This window comes from Platalea leucorodia, assembly GCF_965183815.1.
Source record: "Platalea leucorodia genome assembly, chromosome: 7".
In the NCBI taxonomy this organism is placed as follows: domain Eukaryota; kingdom Metazoa; phylum Chordata; class Aves; order Pelecaniformes; family Threskiornithidae; genus Platalea; species Platalea leucorodia.
Window position 1 is genome coordinate 29,316,086 of NC_138829.1, and position 23,157 is coordinate 29,339,242.

The following is a 23,157-nucleotide window of genomic DNA, read 5'->3' on the forward strand; positions in this document are numbered from 1 at the left end:
TTTTGAGCTTCTGGCATTTCCTTTTGAGTTATACTGCTACACCATCTTCCCCATTCATTTACTATGACAAGTTGCTGGAGAGAAGGCAGCAGAATTTGGTGTCAATGCGAGTACCCCGACCAGCATTTTCGGCAGCTGCATCCAGTGTGATGCCTGGTGTCTGAGCGATGCAAATGTTCATCAGTATGTAAGGAGTCATGTAAGAAGTATGTGTATAAGTTGTTTGGTTCTTTAATTAGGATCTTTATTCTATCAGTGTAAAACCTCATAGCTTTGTTTAACTGACCAGCAGCTTCTTTAAACTGTCCTTACTATCCTTGATGGTTTTACTTTCAGTATTTATTAATTTGAAGTTATTAAACTGAGTTTGAGTCAATAGCTTTAAAACCCTTTTAAAACCAGTTTTGCCCACCTGGAGGTATGCCATATTCTGAGAAAACAGCATGGAGCAGAAGCTTGGGGGTAGGAAAAACTGAAACACAAGATCTGCTGCCGCTGTTTGTGCTAGCTTATGTTGTAGCATTAAGACCTGCATATGCTACAGACCTGAACAGTTACTTGCTCTGGAGTTGTGGGTTTTCTTTGCTGCTGTGGTGCTCAGCTTGCCTTGGAGGTGGCAAGAATGGGCATTCCCTTGAGCCTAGGGAATGGATGGTGATAGGTAGGAGACTGATCAGTTTGAAGTGTTGCATTTTTGGGGTCTTTTTAAAAAAAAAAAAAAAAAAAAAAAAGAATGAGAATGGGGGGGATATGGTTTAGATGTGTCTGTTAATACCTAAGTGTTTCTGTGCGAGCTTTTCCTTGTTCAGAGCTGACATCTCTCTCCTGTCAAGATCAAGGACGCCTTTCTTGTTCCCACCACAGAATGCTAAATCACGTAAGGCATGTGAGCAGCAGCAGGCTGCTTTGCAGGGTGTAGGTTGTACTTGAGATCCCTGCATCTGTCTAGTCCCAAGAGGACGTGAACATCCCGACTAGCAGGTTGCACACACAGTTGTGCAAGTTCTTGTTCACATGAATAGTCCCCATTGACTTAAATGTGAATACTTTCGGGGGGGCACAGTGAGCTGAACACGTCCATCTGTGGCAGATGCAATTTAAATTTTTCCTGTCCCCAACCTACTCCCAGCTGTTCATTCCTATCACTCTTTCTCCAAGGTTATTTCCTTCGATAGCTTCCCCTCAGCAATGCAACTGTACTTCGGAGTTGGGGTAGAGCAGGTGGGAACAGTTTAACCCAAATCTCTGCTTGTGACGGTGGTGTTTGGGTGCTTGTGCTGGGAGTTACCAATTTGTCATTAAGTTTGCAAGCCTAAGGCCTCAGCTGAACATGGTGAAGGTGTGAAATACAGAAAAGTGCCCACTTCTCCTTTGGGCAGCTGTGCTTAAAATATTCATGTATGCTGCATGTGAATGCAGATCTGACTGTCCTGGCCTTTACTGCTGCTCACCGGGCATGAACCAAGCCCTCTGTTCCTGGCAGTCGACTGCCTGAGTCGCTGCTTTCATTGCAGCTTTTTCAAACTTTTTCTATGCTTTTTCTGAGTTCTGTCAAGATGTCTTTTTATGGCTGTTTATTTCCCCTACACATACCCCTTTGGAAAAAGGGGAATTGCTTCCTATCTCCTTCCTTGTGTCAGGGGCTGAGATGCTCATGCTCCTTGTCCACCTTTCCCCCAAGACAAAGCCGTGCCTTCCCGTGATCAGCCACCCCATCTGCTGTTACCACCAGGGTGAGGGATGTGCAGCATCTGCAGGGGCCTCCAAGCCAAAGTTTCACAAAGGTGCAGAAATGGATAAGCTCAACGGCTTCACCTCGGATTCAGAGGCCCTGACTAATCAGGCTCTACCAGACTCTTCAGGAAAACGGGCAGCGGGCTGCCTTGAGCTCCAAGTCCAGTGACTGTCCTCCCAGCAGCGTTTTGGCAAGATCCAATTGTGAAAGTCTTTCCCTTCTTGGTAGCTCCAATATATCTTAGCCCTGGCAGGTATCCAGAGACTGCTACACCAGCTGTTTTTCCCGCTGTGCAAATTCTGCCCCTTTCATTCAGGAATTACTGAGTAACCACCCTAGGCAATTTTTTCTGATGTTTTTTGTACGTAACTCTCTCACAACTGTGGGGCCAGCTCCTTTGGAGGAATCAGGCTGCAACCCAAAGGACTCCTCTCTCTTCCAGCAAATCTCGGTGTTTCCCCAAGGACAACTTGCTCTGTTCCTGGCCACCGCAGACTGTCAAAGATTCAGAAGACCAATCCCTTCAGCGGCTGCCGTTACTGGAAGCTGCCCTTCCTCCCAGGCAGGACGAGGTCAGAAGGAGGCGGCCTGTTCACGTGCAGAATGCAGCCTTGTGTGGCGGTTGCAGTCGAGCTGATAGGGGCTGTTCAGGCTTCGGTGTCAGCTAGCAGCACCAGTGTAGCGAACCTGTTGTGCCAGGTCCCTTCACCTGTATTAGGAGGCAGGTGATCACCTTGACTGGCATATCCAGTGTCAGATTCACCTGCTGGAAGTTGAACTTCTGGAAACCTTTAACGATGCTGGGCAGCTTGAGCTGCTTTGGTCTGGCAGACTGTGTGACAGATGTGAGCTGGCACTCTTCGTTGTGAAGGGTTTGGGCTGGGGCCGCCACCCCCTGCACCCAGTGCTGGATGGCTCTCGTGTGGAGGGTGAAGTTTTAAGTGTCATAGCAGAGAGCACATAAATCTTAGTACTCATAGTAAAGGAAGATGACCTTAGTTAGCATAATCTTAGCAAATATGAGCATTAGAAACCAGTAAGAAGCAGCTGAAAACCAGGCTTAACTTGCATGTATAATTATAGGGAGGCAGAGATGGCCGGACCCTGAACAGCCCAGCTTGATGCAGCCACCAGCTGCCATCTGCCCCCCAGCCAGCCATCTCTGACACCATCGTCGTCCAGAAGTGGGGATTCTGCTATGGCTGTGTGCAGGGAGCAGCTCCCTGGGGACGCCAGACCGTGCCGGAGTCCTGCCCAACATCGTGTTGCTGCTGGACTGGTAATCTACCACTTTAGGAGATTACTTGTGTGCTTTATGATTTTTGAATTATTGATGTAATCACTGAATTAACCCTTATCCTGCAACAATCCTGTATCTTCTATCTGTTTGTATTCCAATAAATAATACCTAATGCTGATCACGTTGCGTCTAGTGTGGATCATTATCATAACTGATTGCAACAATTTCAGCTAACACTTCTTGAGGCTACCAAGCACTATTTCTACTCTGCAAGAGCCTTCTCACTCTCAAAAAATTGCCAGGGTCCAGATGACGTGCAGGCAGTTTTCTGTGCGGCGTTCGGCTCAGTTGCTGTAACTCCAGATCTCTCCCCCGCGCTGCTAAATTGCGACCTTGAGCTTCACGACAGTGACGACTTGGTCTGGTTCTGCAGAGGCGCTCCTTGTGCTTCACCCAGCTGGCTGCAAGGGGGTATTCTGAGATTTCTCAGCCTGCTCCCATCGGACCAACTGATGTCTTCTTCCTCCCGCTCTTCATCAGCAACCTATTTCCCTTAATTTGGTGCTTCTTTAAACAGCGCTCTCTTAAAACTTTGCCTTTAAGTGCTCAATCGTATATATGTCCAGTATCGGGTCTGTATAACAACCCCTCTTGGAGAGTCTCCAGTTACCACCGGTACGAAAGTTTCCCATTTTGGGGCACTCAGGTTTGAAGATGTTTGGATTAAGTCAAATGCAAAAGGTAAAATGACTGTGCTACAAAACACAAAGATTATAAAGATGGATAAGGAAAGCCATCGCCTTGTTTCCCATCTGTTTCCTAATAGGGATGCTGAAGTAGCACCATCCCTAAAACGTGTCTGCGTATTTGTGGATGTGTGTATACTTGTGCAAGGTTTTATATTTTTAACTGCTGTAAGCCACCGACTATTAAAATGAATGTTATAATTCACGAATGTTGTGCTTCTGTGTCTTTAAAAGGTACATCTCCAGTACCTGGGACAGTGCTGGCAAAACTGTGATTTACTCAGAGCAGGAGCGGTGCTGGAGCAAAGCCCCGCGTCCTCCTGCCTGCCCCCGCTCCCGGCAGCGTCCCCTCGGCCGAGCGTCAGTGGCAACGTGCGGCCGGGTCTGCGTTTCAACTTGGGTTTGCTTTTTAAGTAACCAAATGAATCTGATCTGCTGCTGGTGAAACACTCTACCCTCGGCCGCGCACCCGCAGCGGCATTCTGGCAAAGCGGTAACTTTTCCAAACCAATGCTTTTTAATATTTGGAGTGCATTAAAATGCTTAAACACCAATATGAGCTCCACCTGAAATGCTGTCAGTGGCAGAAGGCCACAGGCTGCATATGTTTTCCAAAAAAGTGCACTGAGGCTGACTTTGGGTTTGTTTCTCTGCCGTAATGTATCAGTTTCCTGGGTTTGTAGGGCTGCTTTTCTGGAAGATTGCTGAAACTCATTCTAAATTAATTTTTGTAAGATGCAGCTCCATCTTTAAAATTTTTTAGGTATGAAAGATGAAGGAAAAAAACTGTTTTCTGGGCCTGCAAACGCAGGAGCGCATCAGCCGTCGCCTTGCGAGCGGCTCTGGGCACGGCAGGAGGCCGGCCGGGGTGGGGGTGCTCGGCCCCCCGCCAGAGTCCCTCACCCTTTGCCAGAGGGGAGGAAGGCAGCAAGCACCGGCGCCCTGCCCGCGCCCTCCCGCTGCTCACGGAGTGTATCCAGCTGTTCAGGTCACTCGCTTTTGATGATAGAAATGTTTGATTGGGCCAAGTTTCCTACAAGGATGTTACATGACAGCATACTCTCCAAAGCGCTGGCCGCTGCCCACGGGAGATCAGCTTTCACTTATTCTTCTCCACAGTCGTTCGCCCTTCCTTTCTCAGATTTGTTCCACAGAACCACGAAAGAAAGGGTCTTTATTCTCGTACCAGAGTGTCACTGCGCTAGCATCGTGTCGCGGCGCAGAGTTATTCTGGCGCTGTGGACAGCCTGACTTAACAGGGCCGTGGGGAGGAACTGGAAACGGCACGCTTGCACTGTAATGTGCCTTGCAACAAAGCTGTCTCGTAGAGGACATTCCTGCTCTGCTAGGGTAACACACAGGCCAACCTGAGTTTTGTCGATTTGCTATTCTTAGTTATCAATTTATTTAGGCTTTATATTGCTATTTCCTAGATTAACACCCCTATAAGAACATATATAATAATCTATGTGCTTTCCTATTTTTCTTCTCCAAGCGCCTTACAGATGAAATTAGTTTGTGGAGGGAAGGACTTCGAAGCGACGGGTTGTGCTGTGGCTTGGCTGCTGTGAATCACGCGTTTGCAATGGCAGAAATGCAAGCCAGGATGCTGAAGCATTTGGGTTTTGGATGGCAGTTCTGCATTTGATTCTGGGCAGCGTGGGGATTTGCCTGCGGGATCAGGGCTTCATAGCTGCCTTTCGCGAGCATTCCCGTGCAGATCCCACCGTCGGAGTCACATGCTGGGCTCTGCGGTCCTGGCATCACTCGAGAGCGCTGCTGTCACCGGAGGACGCTTTCGCACTGACCGACAGGCCCCGCGATCCAGCAACGGTTATAAATATTCCTGGGGCCCTGGCATCCTAAAGCGCATCCTCAACCACCAGAAAGTGACCTCAACTCATGTATTTAGCATGTTAGGCTTAGCTAATGTCTTATTTTTAGATTGCTATCTGAAAAAGAAAAACTTAGCGGTTTTAAAAGGCAAGATCAACTTTTTAAGCAACATACTTTGTGAGGGGGCTCTGCAATGCTTGAGAAGGTTTCATTTGTGCATCTTTTGTTTCCATAGCTGTCCATCTTTGAGAGGTTTCTTGGAACCAGTCCTCGGGTTCAACCTTCATCAAACAGCATTTCCTTCCATTCAGATGCAATGCTGCAAACTGAGTCCTAGGTCTGTCTGGAGCAATTGTAATGGTAGTATAACTTCAGAGCCAAAAGCGTCCATCCTCCTTTTTGTCTGGCCTTTGTGACTTCCAATCTAAACAGGCCGTCTGAATTAATCTCCCCTGTCTTGGCACTTTTGTGATGGCTCCCTCCATCTCCTGGGCAGGATTTGATCCTTTCCTGGTGACTATTTTTTGTATTACAAAGATGTCTTCTTAAACCAGACCTACAGTGTCATAGAAGTGCTGATCGTGATTAGAAACATTCCATTTTCCAAGGACCTTATTCCAACGCGATGACATAACCCCAGCAGGAGGGGAAGCACGGAGCGATGAAGCTTAGTAGCAGAATCAGGCCAAGGCTGCAAGACTTGGGATTAGTGCCCGAAATCTGTGTGCAATCTGTGTACAGCGTTGCTTTGCACTTGTCCAGCCACCGGAAAACACGGATTCCTTGTCCCACCAGGAACCCTGGCTGTCTCAGGGGGCCCACTTTTGGGGGGCTCTTCTGTAAAGAAGAGTGTAACAAAGTTGAATCATTACATTCCTTACGTGCCAGCCAGCCCCAGCGTCTTGAAGGTCCGCATGCATCTAACCAGAAGGGAAAGAGCTTTCTGAAATCATTGCCACCTTTTCCTGGAGGTGCACCAGTTTAAATTGTGTCATCTGCTGAGACGGCTGACTGCATCCTGACTTTTGGCAGCCGTCCTCCTGCGAACCAGGCTGAAGCCGTTCAAGAAATTACCCCTTCCAGCTGTCCCGCTCCTCCGCTGAGTCGCTGCTCTGTGGCTGAGCAAGTGTTCAGAAACGTAAACAAGACGAAACCACTGCTAGGAAAGTTGTAGATGGGGACTTTATTTTGGTGACACTACTGTTGTCCTTAATCCTTCTCTGTGTAAGTTTTATTATATTTATGTACTAAGTTTCGCATACTGCGAGCAAGCGAAGAACCAACTGTTGAGCCACAGCACAGAGTAAGAAAACAGACCACATTTTTATCTCCATTCTGACTTGAGAAAGAAACAAAAAATTCTGCTTCTGTGCTGTGGCAAGTCTATAGAAATCCTAGCGTAAGAGGCAGCAGAATTTGACTTCCTAAGCTTGGAGGGAGAAACTTGGAGGCTGCCAGCATAAGGACTATCACGCAGTTTGTAAGACATGGGAGAAAGAGCAAAAATTGCTGAATGCTGCTGAGGCACGTGCATAGCAAAAGGGCGTTGCAGCGGTGAGACACATGGCTCGAGCGAGACGTATGACAGTGCTGAACGCCCACCGGAACAGCAGACAACTTTCTCCTGGTGGCAAAGGCAAGGGGGTTTTTGCCATAAACTTGAAGAGGTTAGCGAAGGGTGAAACTGCTATTGAAGAAGCACCGCCGGGGACCACTGCATTGACTAACATCCCCTCTAACCTTAGGCATCCCAGTTTTACAGCTCTGCTAGAAGTTCCTGGCAGAAACCAGCAAAACTATTAACGGCATCTCCTCTGCGTTACTCATATGCGTGTCCTTGAATAGTGCCGGGAAGGAGTGTGAGGCTGTTGGATTTGTCTGCAGCTGCGAGCGGATGCCGTGGGCTGAGGGAAAGGCACTTAAATAGGAGCTCCCAGGCGCGACTTCCCATGCGTTACCCTCCTCTCCGCAGCGGCTCCTCTGCTGCAGACACAGATAGCGAGAATAACGTATTTCAAACTAAAAGCCGTGAACTTCAGCTGAAAACAAGCTGGCAGCACCAGAAAGTGTTTTGGGTTCTCTTCACGCTGGTTTCACAGCTGGCATGCTTTTAGTGTGAGCAATTTCCACTTTCAGGGGACCTTGCCATTAGCTCATTTTATAGGAAAAAGTTACGCATACGAAAGAAGAACACAAAGGGAACGGATTATCCAGAGGAGGTTTTTCCAGGTGACCGGTACATCTAGCAAATTACGCCATTGCTTTTTGACCACTTGAAGAACATTTCTGGACTTTTATTTTGAATATATATAATTGAATTTTGAATATATATATATATATTATAATATATAATATATATAATATATAATATATATAATATATAATATAATAATATATATAATATAATATATATAATATATATAATATATAATATATATATATATATAATTGAATTTTGAATATATATAATTGAATAATAAAATCTGTATCTTGTTTAGTGTTACAGCTTCTTCTTCCAAAGCACTCTGGCAGCTCTTCCCCTAATCCACTTACCCAGCGTATAGGTCAGCTATACACGCCTGGTTTTCTAAAGGTCACTTTGGCTCCCTTCTTGCCGTTTCACTGTAATAAGCATTTTCTGTGATGCACAGCAACTACCGCGCTCCCAGAAAATGATGCTGCTTTTTACGTTTCCTCTCTTTAGACAGGATTTACCATATTGCATCCATGTCTGCTATATAGCCGGGGTTCTGCTTCACTGTATGTACAGGCCATCGATAGCTGGAGATAACAGCCAACATCAAACTCCTCGAACGCAGTGTTGTCAGAGGATGCTTACTGAGAAGGAAAGCCTGACTTTGCTGTTTGCTTGAAACAGAAGTATCAAGAAAATGATCGTTCTGCCTGACCTACATTTCCATCCTTAGGAGGAGGGATGCTCTGGGCTTTAAAGCAGGGACGGGGATCCCAGGGTCCCTGCCCTGCACCTCGGCTTGCCATGGCCTTCCTGGGTGACCCTGGGCAACCCATCCAACAGGATAAATAATACTCATCAGGCAGGGGTACTTCATTAATAATTTTAATAAAGAGCTCTGAGACCTTGGAATAAAAATGCTATAAGTAGAAGTGAAAAAAAAAACCCCTGTCTTTACCATGGAAGTGGAAGTTGTCTGGGGAAAAAAGTGAATAAATTGAATAATTGATACAGTCAGTGGCTGATCTTATAAATGCTTCCTTACCTGAGGTTATGCTGTAAATTTATCTCAGCTGTGAACAGGAGGCAGCGAGAAGAGGGACTTGGGAAGAAACTGCTCCTGGGGAAGAGGCCTTTTGCTGGGCATGCAGGAGTTTACGCAGCCTAGCAGGGTAAATAGTAGTTACTTTTTCTAGTTCTATAAATGTGCAATCCTTTGTGAATGTCGAGTATGTGCTAATTACTTAAAAGTAATTATCTTCTGTTGTTATTAAGAAGGCTGGGCACAGCTTCGCTGTATTTTAGACTTCAGGGGAATTTTTTGGTTCTGTTTAGGCATTTTTCTGCCATTAGTTTCCACGCTTCTCTCACAGGAGGAATTTTTATTTCCTTTTTTGTCACGGTTAAACACCGCCCCTGAGATGATGTCATTACAAGACATAACATGGTAATAAAACCCCCCTTTGCTGCCGGCGGCTGTTGCGCCACGCGTGGCGGACCGGCGGGGCGCCGGGGGGACCCCCGCTCCTCAGCACCCGCCGGGGCCGGGCCCGGGCCCGGCCGCCGCTGCCTCCCGCCGCCCTCCGCCTGCGGCCCCAAGGCGAACCCGGCCAGGGAGGGCGGAGGTTGGAGGGCTTTCCACGGGGGGCGGGGGGGAACCCAAAAAACCCCACCAAAAAGGCCCGGGGCTTCCCCTCAGGCCCCGCGCTGCGCGGCCAGGCCAGCGGCGCCGCTGGGCGGGGCGGGGGCTGCGCTCCCCCGCCCAGGTCCCCCCCGCTCCAGCCGCCGCTCGGCGAACTCCTACCGCTCCCCGCCGCTGCGCCGAGCGGGCCGGAGGGGAGGGCGGCCGGAGCCCCGGGCGGCGGGGAGGCAGGCAGCAGCCCCGGGGCCGCCCAGCGCGGCGGCAGCCCCGGCCGCGACTCAGCGGAGGAAGGGCCCGGCGGGGGTGACGCGAGGGGCCCGGCCCGGCTCCTCGGGGAGCGGCGGCCAGCGCCTCCCGCGCCCGGGCCGTGAAGAAGCTGACTGATGGCTCGGAGCCCCAGGGGGACGCGGGGACCGCAGCGGTGGCAGAGGCCGCTTCAGCCAGCAGCAGCGACCCCGCCGAGGAGCCTGGAGCGGGGGCCGGCCCGAGGGGGGAGGCAGCCCCTGGTCCGGCAGCCCGGGCAGCGGGGGCAGCCGTGCTCCGGGCCCGGGGCGGGGGGGGGACGGGGACAGCCGTGCTCCGCGCCCCCCGGCCGCGGGCTCTCGGCATCGGCGCTGGTGGGCGGCGCTGCGGGTGCCGCTGACCTGCAGCGACATCGCGCTGGGATCCGCCACTTACAGGCACCTGTGTGGACCCTGTAATTTTTTAAAAGGAATGTATCCACAGCGTAAGGAAAGATGTAAACACTCAGTGTTTGCCCTTCACTGGGGTCTTCTCTAATACTCTCTTACATTACAAGAAGTTAGGTTTTATCCGGCATTCTTTGCACTCCCACTGAAAACAGGGAGTTGCTGGAGGGAAACTGGACGCTTTCCGGAGGTTCGCAGGAGAGCAGAGGGAAGTGCCCTGCGCAACAGATCGCATCAAATGCGGTTTCCGAGGGATTTCTCTCTCTTGACCGATTGATTTTTTTTTTTTTTTTTTAAACTGAACAGTATTAAGACTTTCTGTTATTTCAGTGTACGCCTCTGCAAGTTCCTCTGCTTTCTCTTTGTAGTCCTCTTCCTGAAGGTAATCTGGCTATACCGTAAGAGATTTGATGTCTCCTAGCAGAAACGAACAAGTTCCTGAGCTGAACTGGTAGACACACAGCCCCACTTTCTTCTATATCTCGAATGAATTATTTTATGAAACTTAATTACTTAATTAAGGATCTTAATTACTTTTGTGACCTCTATCCTTCTGCCAGATTTACCTCAAATAAGCTACAAGTTAAAAAGTCACCGGGACGAGATTTAGCCCAAGTGGGAAAGGAGATGCCCGAGGAGGCCAAGGAGAGGCCTTGCTTCCAAGCGAAACAAGGCTGAAACAGTAACGTTGAGTTTAGTGATGTTGACAGAGAAGCAAGGAGGATGTACAGGATACAAAAAGAAAGGACTATGATTTCAGAGAGCTTCAATGCATAAGGCAACGTAGTCCATTATAATCACTTTGCACTAATGAGCATCCAGGAGTTGAATCCAAACAAACAGTGCCTTCTGCTTCACAGTGAGTCATTCCTTCCATCCGTGGAGGGTGAGGGGAGGCTTGGAGGGCTTCCTCAGAAGCATGTGGTCCACACAGGGTATCATTCACAAAGCTTTTAGTGCTGCTGCTGCTGGGCTCTCTGAATCATAGGGCTATTTCGGTGGTGCCTGGTGGGATGCAGGTCTTGTGGCACAAGGGTAGTGAAACTCGATGCTTCCTGAGCGCAGCGAGATGCCAAGGTGGGGAACCGGCTTTGTCTGAGTGTGCTCCAGCAATAAGATTTGCTTGGTCATTATTGCTGTTGGCTGGATCCTGGCCATTTCTGTGGCCTCCAAGGGCACCACTGGGCTCTATCACAAGTTCCTTCTCTGATCGCTGCAGTCAGCGGGAGCCCGTTGTTCATTTTCTTGAAAAGGAGAAGCCCCTTTCTGTTTACCTGTGACTTTTCACCCCTGAGAAATGCTCGCCGATTCTGGTAAACTCATTTCTTTCTCAGAGATTTCTCTAAAGTCATAAAATACTCCCCCTTCAGCCCTTGCTTCCTCTGTACTCTGACGACTGCCAGGGACCGGTCAGCGATGTGCAGCAGCAGCCCTGCGTGCCTGGGTGCCTCAGGTATGCACCTTGCAAGGTGACGAGAATAACAAGCACTTCTGATTCATTATTCAGTTTCCATGGTAGTAAAGATGGAGGGTGAGTCATGCACAGTTTTGGAGTTGTCATCCCCGGAGCACCTACCCGGCCGTGCGACTCTGGCGCTGGCAACTCTTTCTCCACCTTCGGTTTTACGAGCCTGGGATGTGGGGCGCAGAGGCCGTGCTTCAGTGGCTGAGGGTGCCCTGCAAGGGCACGAGGTCAGGGCGCTCACGCACAGCAGCTTCATGGCATCGCACAAGCGTTAGAAGCAGCCCGCTGAGCCCACAGCAGTGACTGTGGCCGCTGCCACGGGGGGATACGCTGCACACCTGCACGGCTACGGCTGCTGACAAAGGCGAAGGATCCCCCATGCCGCTCTGTGCCACGGTGGCCTCCCGACATTGCGTATGGCCGCAAGGACGCGGCCCGCCGTTTGGGACGCTGAGAAGGGCATGTGTCACACACAGCGTGCCGTGACACGCTGCAGTGTAACGAAGGCTGTTTTGAGGTACATTAAACCATCCTGACGATGAGGATCTGAAACCACTGAAGTCCGCCCCAGTCCCCCAAGAGCAGCAGATGCCCAGAAACGAGGCTGTCGACATTCGCGTGGGCTTGTGTTGGTTTAGGCCGGCCACTAAACTGTGTCTTGAGAGTTAGCCACTTTAGGATTTGTGCTATTAATTCCCATAACACATTTTTACCTATCCTACCTAATTACTTGCTTGATCAAAAAGCAGCATGTACTGTATTTGAAAACTGAATTAGGTAATGGCTGACTCTTTAAATGCAATGGTGCAATGAAGGTGCTCCTTCCTGGATCCCACATCGCTGGCACTGAACAGGCAGTAAGAGTAAACGAGTGGCCACCAGCTGGAAAAAAGTTGAGGCTAATAGACTTGCTGTTTTAGCTGAGTGGTGGGGGAGATTCCTGAATGTGTGGATGTAAGGAGCTGAGGGGTAAGGTAGCTGCAGGTCAGCGACTTCCAAGGCTGATGGGCCAAATTTTGAATCTTCACGAGTGCAATTCAGTCTTGAATTCTGCATGCCGAGAGGGCAGGATGTAACTCAACACAGAGACTGGAAACATAGTGACTCATATGGGCAGCATGGTGGTATATAGTAACGGAGAAAGGGGAAAAAGTCCCGCACGCCCCAGGCAGTGCAGTATGAATGTATATTCAGAGTACTGACAATCCTCTTCTCCGCTTGGATGGGCTAGAGAGAAAATGCTCCTTGTTTAGTGTCCTGCGCCTGAAGCCCCGTCCAGCTCCGTGTCAACAAGCGGAACGCTTTCGGGAGGGTTATCCTTCCTTGTTTTCCTGTAAGCCATCTTCCTATCTTTTAACCCTGCTCCTTCCGCCTTAGGCGTTGTGCCCCGACCTGCCCCCTCGTCTGAGCAGCTCTTGCACCGCAGCAGGTGCCGTCGCGGTGCCCGGCACCCCGGCCTGTCCCTACGGAGGCGGCCGGCAGCCGTGGCAGAGCACCACTCCTGTCCGAGGGGGGACAGGGGGTCACGGCACAGCGCAGCAACGACATGCCCCCCCGTGCCGGCCTGTCAGGCCTGGGCAGACGGACAGACAGCGCCGGGCCGTTACGGCTGAGCACGGGTGCGATGCCAAAACCGTGACTGCAGAGCAGTAGGAAGCGCCCTGGCGAGGGGAGCAGCCCTGGGCAGGGGGTGCGGGGCCGCGCCCCGGGCAGTCGTGGCTGGCTCCCGGCTCCGGAAGGAGCCGTGCCGCCATCGTGCCCCCCCCGCCCCGAGGCGACACCCGGCTGCCTGCGCTCCGCGCCAGGCTGAGGGGCCGCATCGCCCTCTCAACAGCCAGCGGCCCGCCGGGGGAGGCCTGCGGCCGGCCAGGGCGGGGACGCCGGCGGCTGCGAGGCCGAGGCGGCCGCCCGGGCGCTGCCAGCCGCACCCGCGGGGCAGCGGCGGCGCCTCACCGCGCCGGCCGGCGGGAGGGCGGCGGGCTCCGCCGCCTGCAGCCCCGGCGCGGCCCTGCCCGGCCCCGCCGCCTGCAGCCCCGGCGCGGCGCGGCCCTGCCCGGCCCCGCGGGGGGCGGCCCGGCGCGGCGCGGCGCGGCGCGGCCCGGCGGCACGTGGTGGCGGCGCGGCCCATGTGACCGGCCCGCCCCGGCCGCCGCGGCTCAGCCCCCGCCCGGCCCGAGTCCCCGCCCGCCTCGCCCCCAGCGCAGCGCAGCGCAGCGCTCTCCTGCGTGCAGCAGCCCCGCACCGCAGGCAGCCGCCGCCGCCCCGGGACCCGGCGCCATGGTAAGGGCGGCGCGGCGCGGCCGAGCGGGGAGGGCGGCGGGGGAGGCCCGCGGCGGCGGGGGCAGGGGCAGCGCGGCCCGGCGGGGCGCGGGGCCGGGCTGAGCTGAGCAGGCCCGGCGCGGCCCGGCCCGGCCCCGCGGCCTCTGGCGGCCATTTTAGTCTAATTTTAGCCGGGTGCGGGGGGAAGGGGCGGTGGGAGCGGCCGCGGGGCAGGAGCGGGCGGCGGGGCGGGCCGCGGCGGCCGCGGCGGGGCCGGGGGCCGGCGGTCGGGGCCGGGCGGCGCGGCGCAGCGCTCCCTGCGGCATCGCCCGGCCGCGCGAGGGAGGGGCGGGGGCCGGCGGGCGCGGGGAGAGGGGGCTCCAGGCGGGACCCCCGGGGCAGCCGCTGCTCCGGGGCAGCCGCTGCCGCGGCCCGCCCGGGCCCGAGGGGCGTCCCCCGGCCGGCGGGGGAGCGGGGCGGCCGGCAGCGATCGCCTGGAAGCGCCGGTGGCGCGGGGGCCGCAGCGAGGGGGGCCCGGCGCGGGGCTGGAGGGCGCGGGGCGGCGGGGGTCCGTTCCCCGGGGGCGAAGGCCGTCGCCGCCAGCAGAGCGGGGAGCGGGGCAGGCGGGCTCCCCGGGGACAAAGCCGGCGGCTCCCGGCGAGCCGTGCACCTGCCTCCCCGGGCAGCAGCGCCCGCCCTCCGGGGGCAGCTGTCGGGCCGAGAGCAGGGGCGCTGCGGATGGGCTTCGCTCGCCGCGGGCTTTGCTGAACTCCCCGCTTTTTGCCGTGAGCTCCCCGTGTGCCCTGTCAGCGTTTTGGTTTCTTGCTGTTTTAGGCTCGGGTCTCGCAGGGCTTGCGAGCCTTATGGGGAGCGGTACGCGTTGTAGCCGGTATTTTTCTGTGAGGGAAGGGCAGTCAAATAATACCCGTGCAGCAGTACAAAGCAAAATTCGGGAGTTTTTAAAGCGCAGTGTCGAAGCTGACACAATGCAGAAAACATTTCTGCTGCTTGTAGAGCCTTACATCACCCAGCAAGATGAGAGTCATGACAGTGCTGGATGTGAGCTGCTGCTGTAGCATTTGTTCCGCTTAAAAAAAAAAAAAAAAAAAGAAGAAAAATCCCACCCCCCATCCCAGCCCACGGCTACAAACTCCTCTCCTGTGTTCAGTTCCCCCCTGCCTCCCCCCTGCTCTCCTCCTCCCCCCAAATAAGCCAAATGCACGATAAGGTAATGGAAAACTGTGTGAGTAGTACAGTTGTATGCCTAGTTGTATAAAACTGCTATCCAGAATCACAGCTGAAGATGCTGAGATCTGCAACATGAGTGCAGAATTTACACCTCCTTTGTATCTTCAGCTCCAATCCTGCGAAGCTCGCTAAATTCATAGCGTGTTCAGGTTGAGTATAGTATTTTTATTCTTACGGGGGCAGGCAGACTTCTTTATCTAGCACTGTGGGCTATCATTTTTTTCTAGCGAGTGTTAATTTTTGCTGGTTAAATTATTCCTTTGATCTCATTTTACAGGCTTCTGGAGTAACAGTGAATGATGAAGTCATAAAGGTTTTTAATGACATGAAAGTAAGGAAATCTTCAACCCCAGAAGAGATTAAAAAAAGAAAGAAAGCTGTTCTCTTCTGCTTAAGTGATGACAAAAAACAAATAATTGTAGAGGAGTCAAAGCAGATATTGGTTGGTGACATTGGAGATACTGTAGAGGACCCCTATACAGCCTTTGTGAAGTTGCTACCTTTGAACGATTGCCGATACGCTTTGTATGATGCCACATATGAGACAAAGGAATCTAAGAAAGAAGACCTGGTATTTATATTCTGGTGTGTAAAAGCAAAGCTTGCTGTTAAAATTGAATATTCTGGAGTTAACGCTGGGTGACTGAGTAACTGTTTTGTTGTGTTGTTTTTTTTTTTTTTTTTCCTTTCCTTTAAAGGGCTCCTGAAAGCGCACCTTTAAAAAGCAAGATGATCTACGCAAGCTCTAAAGATGCCATTAAAAAGAAATTTACAGGTACAGACCGAAAAATGTTTCTCTCATTAATTGTAATGCCATCTAGATGTTGAGGTTCTCACGAGTACATTGTTGTCCGTCTGTCTTTCAGGTATTAAACATGAGTGGCAAGTAAATGGTTTGGATGATATTAAGGACCGTTCAACACTTGGAGAGAAATTGGGAGGCAACGTGGTAGTTTCACTTGAAGGAAAACCCTTATAAAAAGACAGACAAGTGCCATCTGGATCTAAGGAGCTTCCATTTCTGCAGCTCGTTCAATTGGAATAGTATTAGTCTCCCCGTCCCCTTCCCTCCTCAAAAAATAAGTCCCTTCCCTAATGCCCCTGAAGGAGATGTCATTGTTAAGCAGTCTACCAGTGATTGCCATTAGACTGTTTAATCCTGGTAGTTTTATGTAGGAGCCAAGGAATGCTTTCACGTCATACTCTTAGCCAAAACTGACGTTGCAGGCATTCCTTGCAACATGTACAATGAATGTGATAGTTAATGTGAATAGCCTAGCAGACAGCAAAGGGTAAGCTAATCGAATGCCTTGAAAGTATTGTCCACTGGTCGGATGGTAGACTCTATACAGTATTACTTACAGTTGCACTTGATTGCAGTTCCATGAGGCTCTTGTGCATTCATACACCTCACCTGCCTTGACAAGCCTATTTTTGTGACATGGCAGCACACAACACTATGCATTTAAAGCACTTTTTTTGTAATATGTTTGACCCGCCCCCCCCCCCCCCGAGGAATGCCAATTAAGTTGCTGTAACTGTGTCATCAAATTATTGTAGTACCTCAGTTTCATTCCTGTTACATGCATATCTTTATAAATGAAGTAGCTGTTACGATGCCTTTTGTTTTCCATTGAATGTACACTACTGAACAGGAGTAGAAGTTATCTGTTTACCATGTGAGTCTTGAAACACTAAAAGTTTTGTAAAACATCAGTCATGGTGGCAATTTCTGTATTAAAAAGAGCCTTAAATGGAACATTGTTTTTTGAGATCAAAAACTGGCCACGTTGCAATAAAACTTGTGGCTTATTACAGAACGTTGCCTTGTTTTCATTGGAAAATATAGTTTTTAAGTATGTTTAATTTAAGCATATTTCAAATAACTTCTGTGGAAAGTATTGTAAAGATAAACAATCATTAATCTCATCTTAAATAATGCAAGTTTTTCATTCCTAATCATGATTTAGGCACTGCTTTACAATACTTTGTGGCTATGTTCTGATCATCCGATAAAGGACCTGATCCTAGTTTACCGTTAAAGTAAAGAAGCTACCACTACTAGAGACCATTAGTTCCATGAAACACTTGTGTCAGAAACGTAAAAATACCAAGTAATTAACCACGCAGTGTGTTTCGTACCTGAATGTTCTTAAAGTTCTACATGTCAGAGTAAAACCTTGCACGAAATCTTACAGCTCGCCGTCTTTCTCGGTAAGATGATGTGTAATGACAGTTACATGATATGCAAATATGAATCCGGTAAATAATTTTTGTTTCTGGAGTATTGCAGTTAAGACGGACTTGGTAGAAGAAATAGCCTAAATGAACCATTCTACTTGTTAGCGTCTATGTAAATAGAACTGGAAAGTGTTTGCCACTACCGAGGCTTGCATCGGGGACATGTTTTGGCTGGGAGCCAAATAATGCTCTCCTTATAGAGAATTTGATCTGCTCTGTGTGAGCAATCCTCCGTTAGCCAGAGCTATTTATGGCAAACACATGCTTTTGTATCTTGTCATCATTATCCACAAATGGCAAAACTGGACATGATTCTCCTGGTATGCATAAAGGCGCGCTGCTAGGCAGCCGCTCGCAGCTGAACTGTACACGCTGCTAGAAGGAATGCTCTTTGTCGTTACCTTAGTTTAAAAAGTTGGTAGAGTAGAACTGTGGAGCTTTTGAACGTGGGCCCTTTCCGTTCAGTCCATAGCCCTTTTTCAACAAGGAAGCAGATAATCATCAAAATCTTTTTTTTTTTTTCCTTTCCTTTTTTTTTTTTTTTTTTTTTTAAATAGTTTAAATAACCTAGTGGTACTGTGTTGAGGCTCTCTTGTCCTGTAGAACTTTAAGACTTTGTTTCAGGCTTCTGGCTATCCCTATGACTTGCACACCTCATTGTGTTAGCTGTTCTATGTAGACTAAACTTTACTAGAATTTAACTAAAAAGGCATGATGACCACTGACTTACTAAGTGTATTAATGAGTCTTGGTTTTGTTCTACAAAACTCTCCTTTCAGGTACCTTTTAAAGTTGAGAAGTAACTGATGGTATGCATGTTGTCTAGATAAAAAAAATCTTTTTATTCCTCAAAATAGTCTCTTTATTTCTGATTATTCACGTTGTGTGCAAAGCCCAGTTTAACGTAAAGATTTACTTTGTGCTTTATGTTTGACTTGAGTTCAGTACAGTATAATGAAATGATCTTTTAACTGATTTTCACAAGGTATAAATGGTTTCTTTAGAAAAAGCCAAAAATGAAAATGTTAAATTTTAATAAACCATTTGAGTTTCATTTTAGACAGTAAACTTTTTTAAGCAGTACTGTGTTTAAATATATTGTTTGTCTGCTGCAGTCTGGAAAGATGTCTGTGGCTTCTAAGGTTACTTTTTTTTTTTTTTTTTTTTTTAAACTAGCTTAGGTGTATATTCACTCAGTCCAAGTAGATATAAAATTGAAGCACAAACTCTATTTATGTAAGATTCCTACCAAAACAAGTTTTGGATCCAAAAGGATCAGCCTGCCTTCAGTTTGTTCTTGAAATGACTGACTGACTGACGCGAGGTCCAATTCAGGTGGCTTGCTTTTTAAAAAAAAAAAAAAAACAACCAAACAAAACAACAAAAACCCAATCCCAATAAAGTGCTACAAAACTGTTACTGTTTGAATTATAAAACAAATGAGAGACAGCTGGCATCTGTTCCAAAATGGTTTGTCAGCTGTTGTTTTCTGTCATTATGCAAAATGGTGAGGGCCTCATTGTGATCGCAAAGTGGAGGCAAATCCTCTCAAGTTGAATATCTTCTGTGTATCTCCGTGTAGACGTGACTTTTGGGTATCTTGGCTTCAGTTATTTTATTGATAAAGAAATGTTAAATAAAATTTTCATGAGAGTAGCTTGTGCAGAAATCGCATTTTTCTTCTAAAAAAAAAAAGATTTCAAAACCAGCAGTTGTTTTGTTTGATTTGGTAAATCCTGGAAGAGGTATAGACACATGGGCTTGATTTCCCTGAAAAGGGAAATCGGTCCAAGACTAGCGTGAGTAGGTGAGGTTTATGCTTGTGGCGATTTTAGAAAGGCAAAGCTTAAATTTATATGGACTTGAGTGTAAGAATCGCTCCTAGTCAGATCATGAAATGGATTTTGAGTATGTTCAGTTAAAACCCAAAGTGTTTCTCTAAGTGGAATAGTCTTTTTCTGCTGTACCATTCCCTCAGAAAGCATGATGGAATACAGCAATTGCCACGATTTGATAATAAGCTTTACTCTCTTATGCCAATTCCAGTATAAACCAAATTTTCTTGTCTGCCTATTTTTTATAAACTTCTGTAAGTTCCCCTTAGTTTGTGGTGGCGCGTTAATGACTGTAGAGTGAAAACACGGCACTAATGGTGGATGAAAGATCATCAATGTAGCACCTGTCTATAAGTATTGAATTTCTTTGAAATATTTCTGATTTTGAAAACCTGGTATAAATAAAATTAATTTAAATGTCTTCAGATGTTGAGTATGTTTGTGTGTTAGGCAGCACCTACACTAATCACTTCGCTGTTGTCTTTGGATCGGGAGCAGCCCAGACACTATGAAAGGAGAAATCATGGAGTAAATGTGTGGGATATGTGCGTTTTTGTAATGGGTTTCACCTACAGCCCATTCAGTTCAATACCCAGCTGTAGCAAAAGCCGGCACCGGTGGCTCTGGGGATAGGTATAAAGAAGCTTTTAGTGGGTTGGTGCTGGATACCCTTTTTCTTGTGTTGGGTCCCAGCTCATATGTTCAGAAAATTAGATGTTTTTTTTAAAAAGGTAGCAAAAAGTATGTTTACACTGACAAGTCATTTTTAATACTCGGAAGAAAGTGAGCTGATGCAGTGTGAAAAAGGTGACTCCATGAAGAATCAAAAGATGATCCTTTTGGTATCAGTGGTGTCTCTCCTGTTAATGTAAAATTTCTTGGATCTAGGAATAGCTTAACTGGAAGAGAGTTAATTTTGTGAACAAAGCTGTCAAGAAACAGCTTCACTGAGTTGTCTGGAGAAGACAGGCTTTCACACTGTAGATGAACGATCTTTTTAAGTGTTTACCTAACATAAGCTTTCTGTGTGGCTGTAGGGGATGTATATGAGAATACGCATTAAAAATGAGTGAAAGGTCTCTATGAAATCAAGTAGCTTTGTACAAATCACTGCTTAGTTAAAAAATGTTCTATTTGTACTATATTCATATCCAGGGCCTGATGCCCTACTGAATTTGGGCATTTCCCTGCCTCACTCCCCATGATGTTCAATCTACAATAACCCCCATGCATCTTAGCTATTCATTGCATTGCTTATCTCAGCCATCTCCTAATAATACCTGAAAAAGATACAGAAGCGAAAAATTAAAGCCTTTCATAGGAAATTCAAACAGGTAACATAACTTATGTTGTTTATTCAATGATACGATAAAATTTTCTTTTTATATTGCAAGGCTTATAGCACAAATGTGTGCTATTTGGAGGCACTGAAAGTAATTTTGTCATTGTCTTTTTAATATATCATTTTAGGTTAATATTTCTGTTGTCAGCTTTACTTCGTAGTTACTTAGAAAACTAATGATTGGAAGAGAAAGTTGAAGGTGCTGCTGATTATTTTAAGAAGTTTCTAAAAGTCAATTCAGATGATAAAAAAAATATACCAACTTCAGTTTCCCGCTGTTAGCTTAATTTTTATTCTTGTGTGAACAGGCTTAGGATACTGTGTGTAGCTGTAATCATGCCTTCTCCTCTTCCACCTCTTTATTTTTAAAAACAGCTGTGTCACTGCAAATCCCTACCATCTGCCCACCATCTTCCGCAAAGCTTTACGGACAATCTCCACTTGGACCTTTTAGTATCTATTTTTCCCCTCTCTTGTTTGTGATTGTAGGGATTTGATTTAGAAAAAACTAAACGCTGTAATATTATGCTCCTCAAAAGCTTTTCTATTATGCAGAAAGTTAAAAGCATCAGTTACTCTCTGGTGAGCACAGCTGCAGGGTATACATTGGCTTGAAAAAAGAGATGGGATTTTGAGAACCCGTTTAGAGAGCCTTATTTGTGTCTGCTTCCTCTTAGTGGCAGCACTGCTTTCATCTGTGACCTTCTATTAAGGCTAATGTGAGAGCTAAGCTTTTCTTCCATTTTAGCTGTTTCAACAGAAAATTGAATGTGCATGTAGCAAACAAGGTGCAGAGAAGCAGAGGAAGATTTAGAAGAAGCAGTTTTTTTCAGAGAGACCTGTACATCGAGGGCGGGAAGAGGGTTACAGCAGAGGATTTGTTTCCTTTTAATTTCAGCACGAGCTTGCAACTGTAAAGACTGAGCTTATGTTATCTTTCGCTCTGCCTGAACACACGGATTCCATAGTCTCAACTGTCTCGATGCTTTTTAAGCAATGAAATGTGAACATACAGCTCTGCATCAGTGGAATTTGTTTTACTCCTATAAATATGAAGCCATGCTATAATGGGGCTTTTGGTTAGCAATATCATACAGGTGGTGCACCTAAGCTGCATTTGAACAACCCTGAAAAAATGTGTATTTTTTGGTTATGCTGAATACAATAATTAAGTTATTATACTGGGAGTGAGGATGATCCGGTGTAGTTCTTAATTAGGTGACTGCAAGTGACAAATACAATTTATGGTCATCTTTTAGAGTCTTAGCCCTGTTATTTAAGCGTGACTTAGAGATGAAACACTTCCTGGTCCACAGAACTCATTGCCTGCATAAATTCTTCTAAGAAGCAGTAGCGTAATTTTAGCTCTTCGTTGACTGTACTGATGCAGAATCTGTCACCTGAAGGCTTTTATTCTTCTGCGTTGGTGAATTCCCTTTGTAGTGCTGCATTAGTTCCCTGCATCCACACTTCAAAATCAGTTCCCAGAACTCTCCTTCCAAGTAACCAGAATTCCTAAACAATATTTATTCTGTGTGACTAAAGTAGAAAGGCATCTTGTAGAATGCCCATAGGAAACAAACGCATGGCATTAGCCTACATGGCCACCGAACGTGTTTGGCCCCGTGCGCATCTCTGACTGTTGGGTTATTCTGAGGAGAACGTCAGCCCCTTCAGGTTTGTGTGCAACAGCCCAACCCAGAAAATTTGTGGAAACGGAAAAGCATGTCTTATTTTTTCTCAGATAAAGACTTTACAAGCTGGCTGAATGCCTTGCTCACTGGTAAGGCTGAGTGAAACAGCTATCAGGGTCTCAGTGAGAACCGCTTTTTTTAACAAATTTTTTTACCTGTTCTGACAAAACCACCTGGCTTTTATAGTTTTATAGATTTATTTCAACAGGTGCAATGGTTGGAAGTATCTTCAGGACAAGCTATATTTAGATATATAACCTTTCGACAATTCTGGTAGATGCTTTGCTCTCATTATTATTTTAATTCAGCCACTTCAACACCATTACAATTTTAACTGCCTGGAGTTCATCACTGCCAATATAATGCTCACAACACAGAATAAACAACAGTTAAAAGTCATCATCGTCAAAATTAGTAATAATTTAAATCCATTTTATTTCTATAGCCTGGTCTCAGTTTTGCAAGGAGGATGACAACTCTCTTGGAAGTCAAGTGGTCTTCCAGTGAGCTCCTGACTGAACACCTGCCATAGATCTTCATGAGAGGGTTGAAGAAGTGTTGGAGCATTCGCATAGACCAGTTTGCTTTGCTTTCTTGCATAGCCAGATAAATTTCCTGTCCTGGGCTATGTTGAGGTTACTGTGGCATCAATGTCTAAAGCAGTTCACCTCCTTTTTCATTCTGAATAGAACGGACAGACTGCAATTATAGCTTTTTCTTATGGTAATACAGTCAACCATCTCAGCATGAATTTTATTTTTTCCTGATTACCAGAAGGGAGAAAAGAACGCTTCTCATAGCGCTGTGTGGCATCAGGCCAAAATACAGCACCGGAATGACATGCGGGCATCATAACTGTTCTCAGCTATTGTGGCTGTTGTAGCAGGTACGAAACGTGATCTTGTCAAACTTGAGTTGTGCACGTGTCTTGGTAGGCTCCAGGAAAGAGCTGTGGTGAGAGTCGGGGTATCTGGCACTCTAGCTCTGTCCC

General features: G+C 47.8%; 1 protein-coding gene across 1 annotated transcript; it reads left to right on the plus strand.

The window, feature by feature from the left end:
- Nucleotides 1-13,719: 13,719 nt before the first annotated feature.
- Nucleotides 13,720-17,162, plus strand: CFL2 (cofilin 2). Its single transcript, XM_082316742.1, has 4 exons — nt 13,720-13,827; nt 15,332-15,639; nt 15,753-15,829; nt 15,921-17,162. Exons 1-4 carry the CDS (start codon nt 13,825-13,827, stop codon nt 16,031-16,033), a joined length of 501 nt encoding a protein of 166 aa, XP_082172868.1. The 5' UTR covers nt 13,720-13,824; the 3' UTR covers nt 16,034-17,162.
- Nucleotides 17,163-23,157: the final 5,995 nt, after the last annotated feature.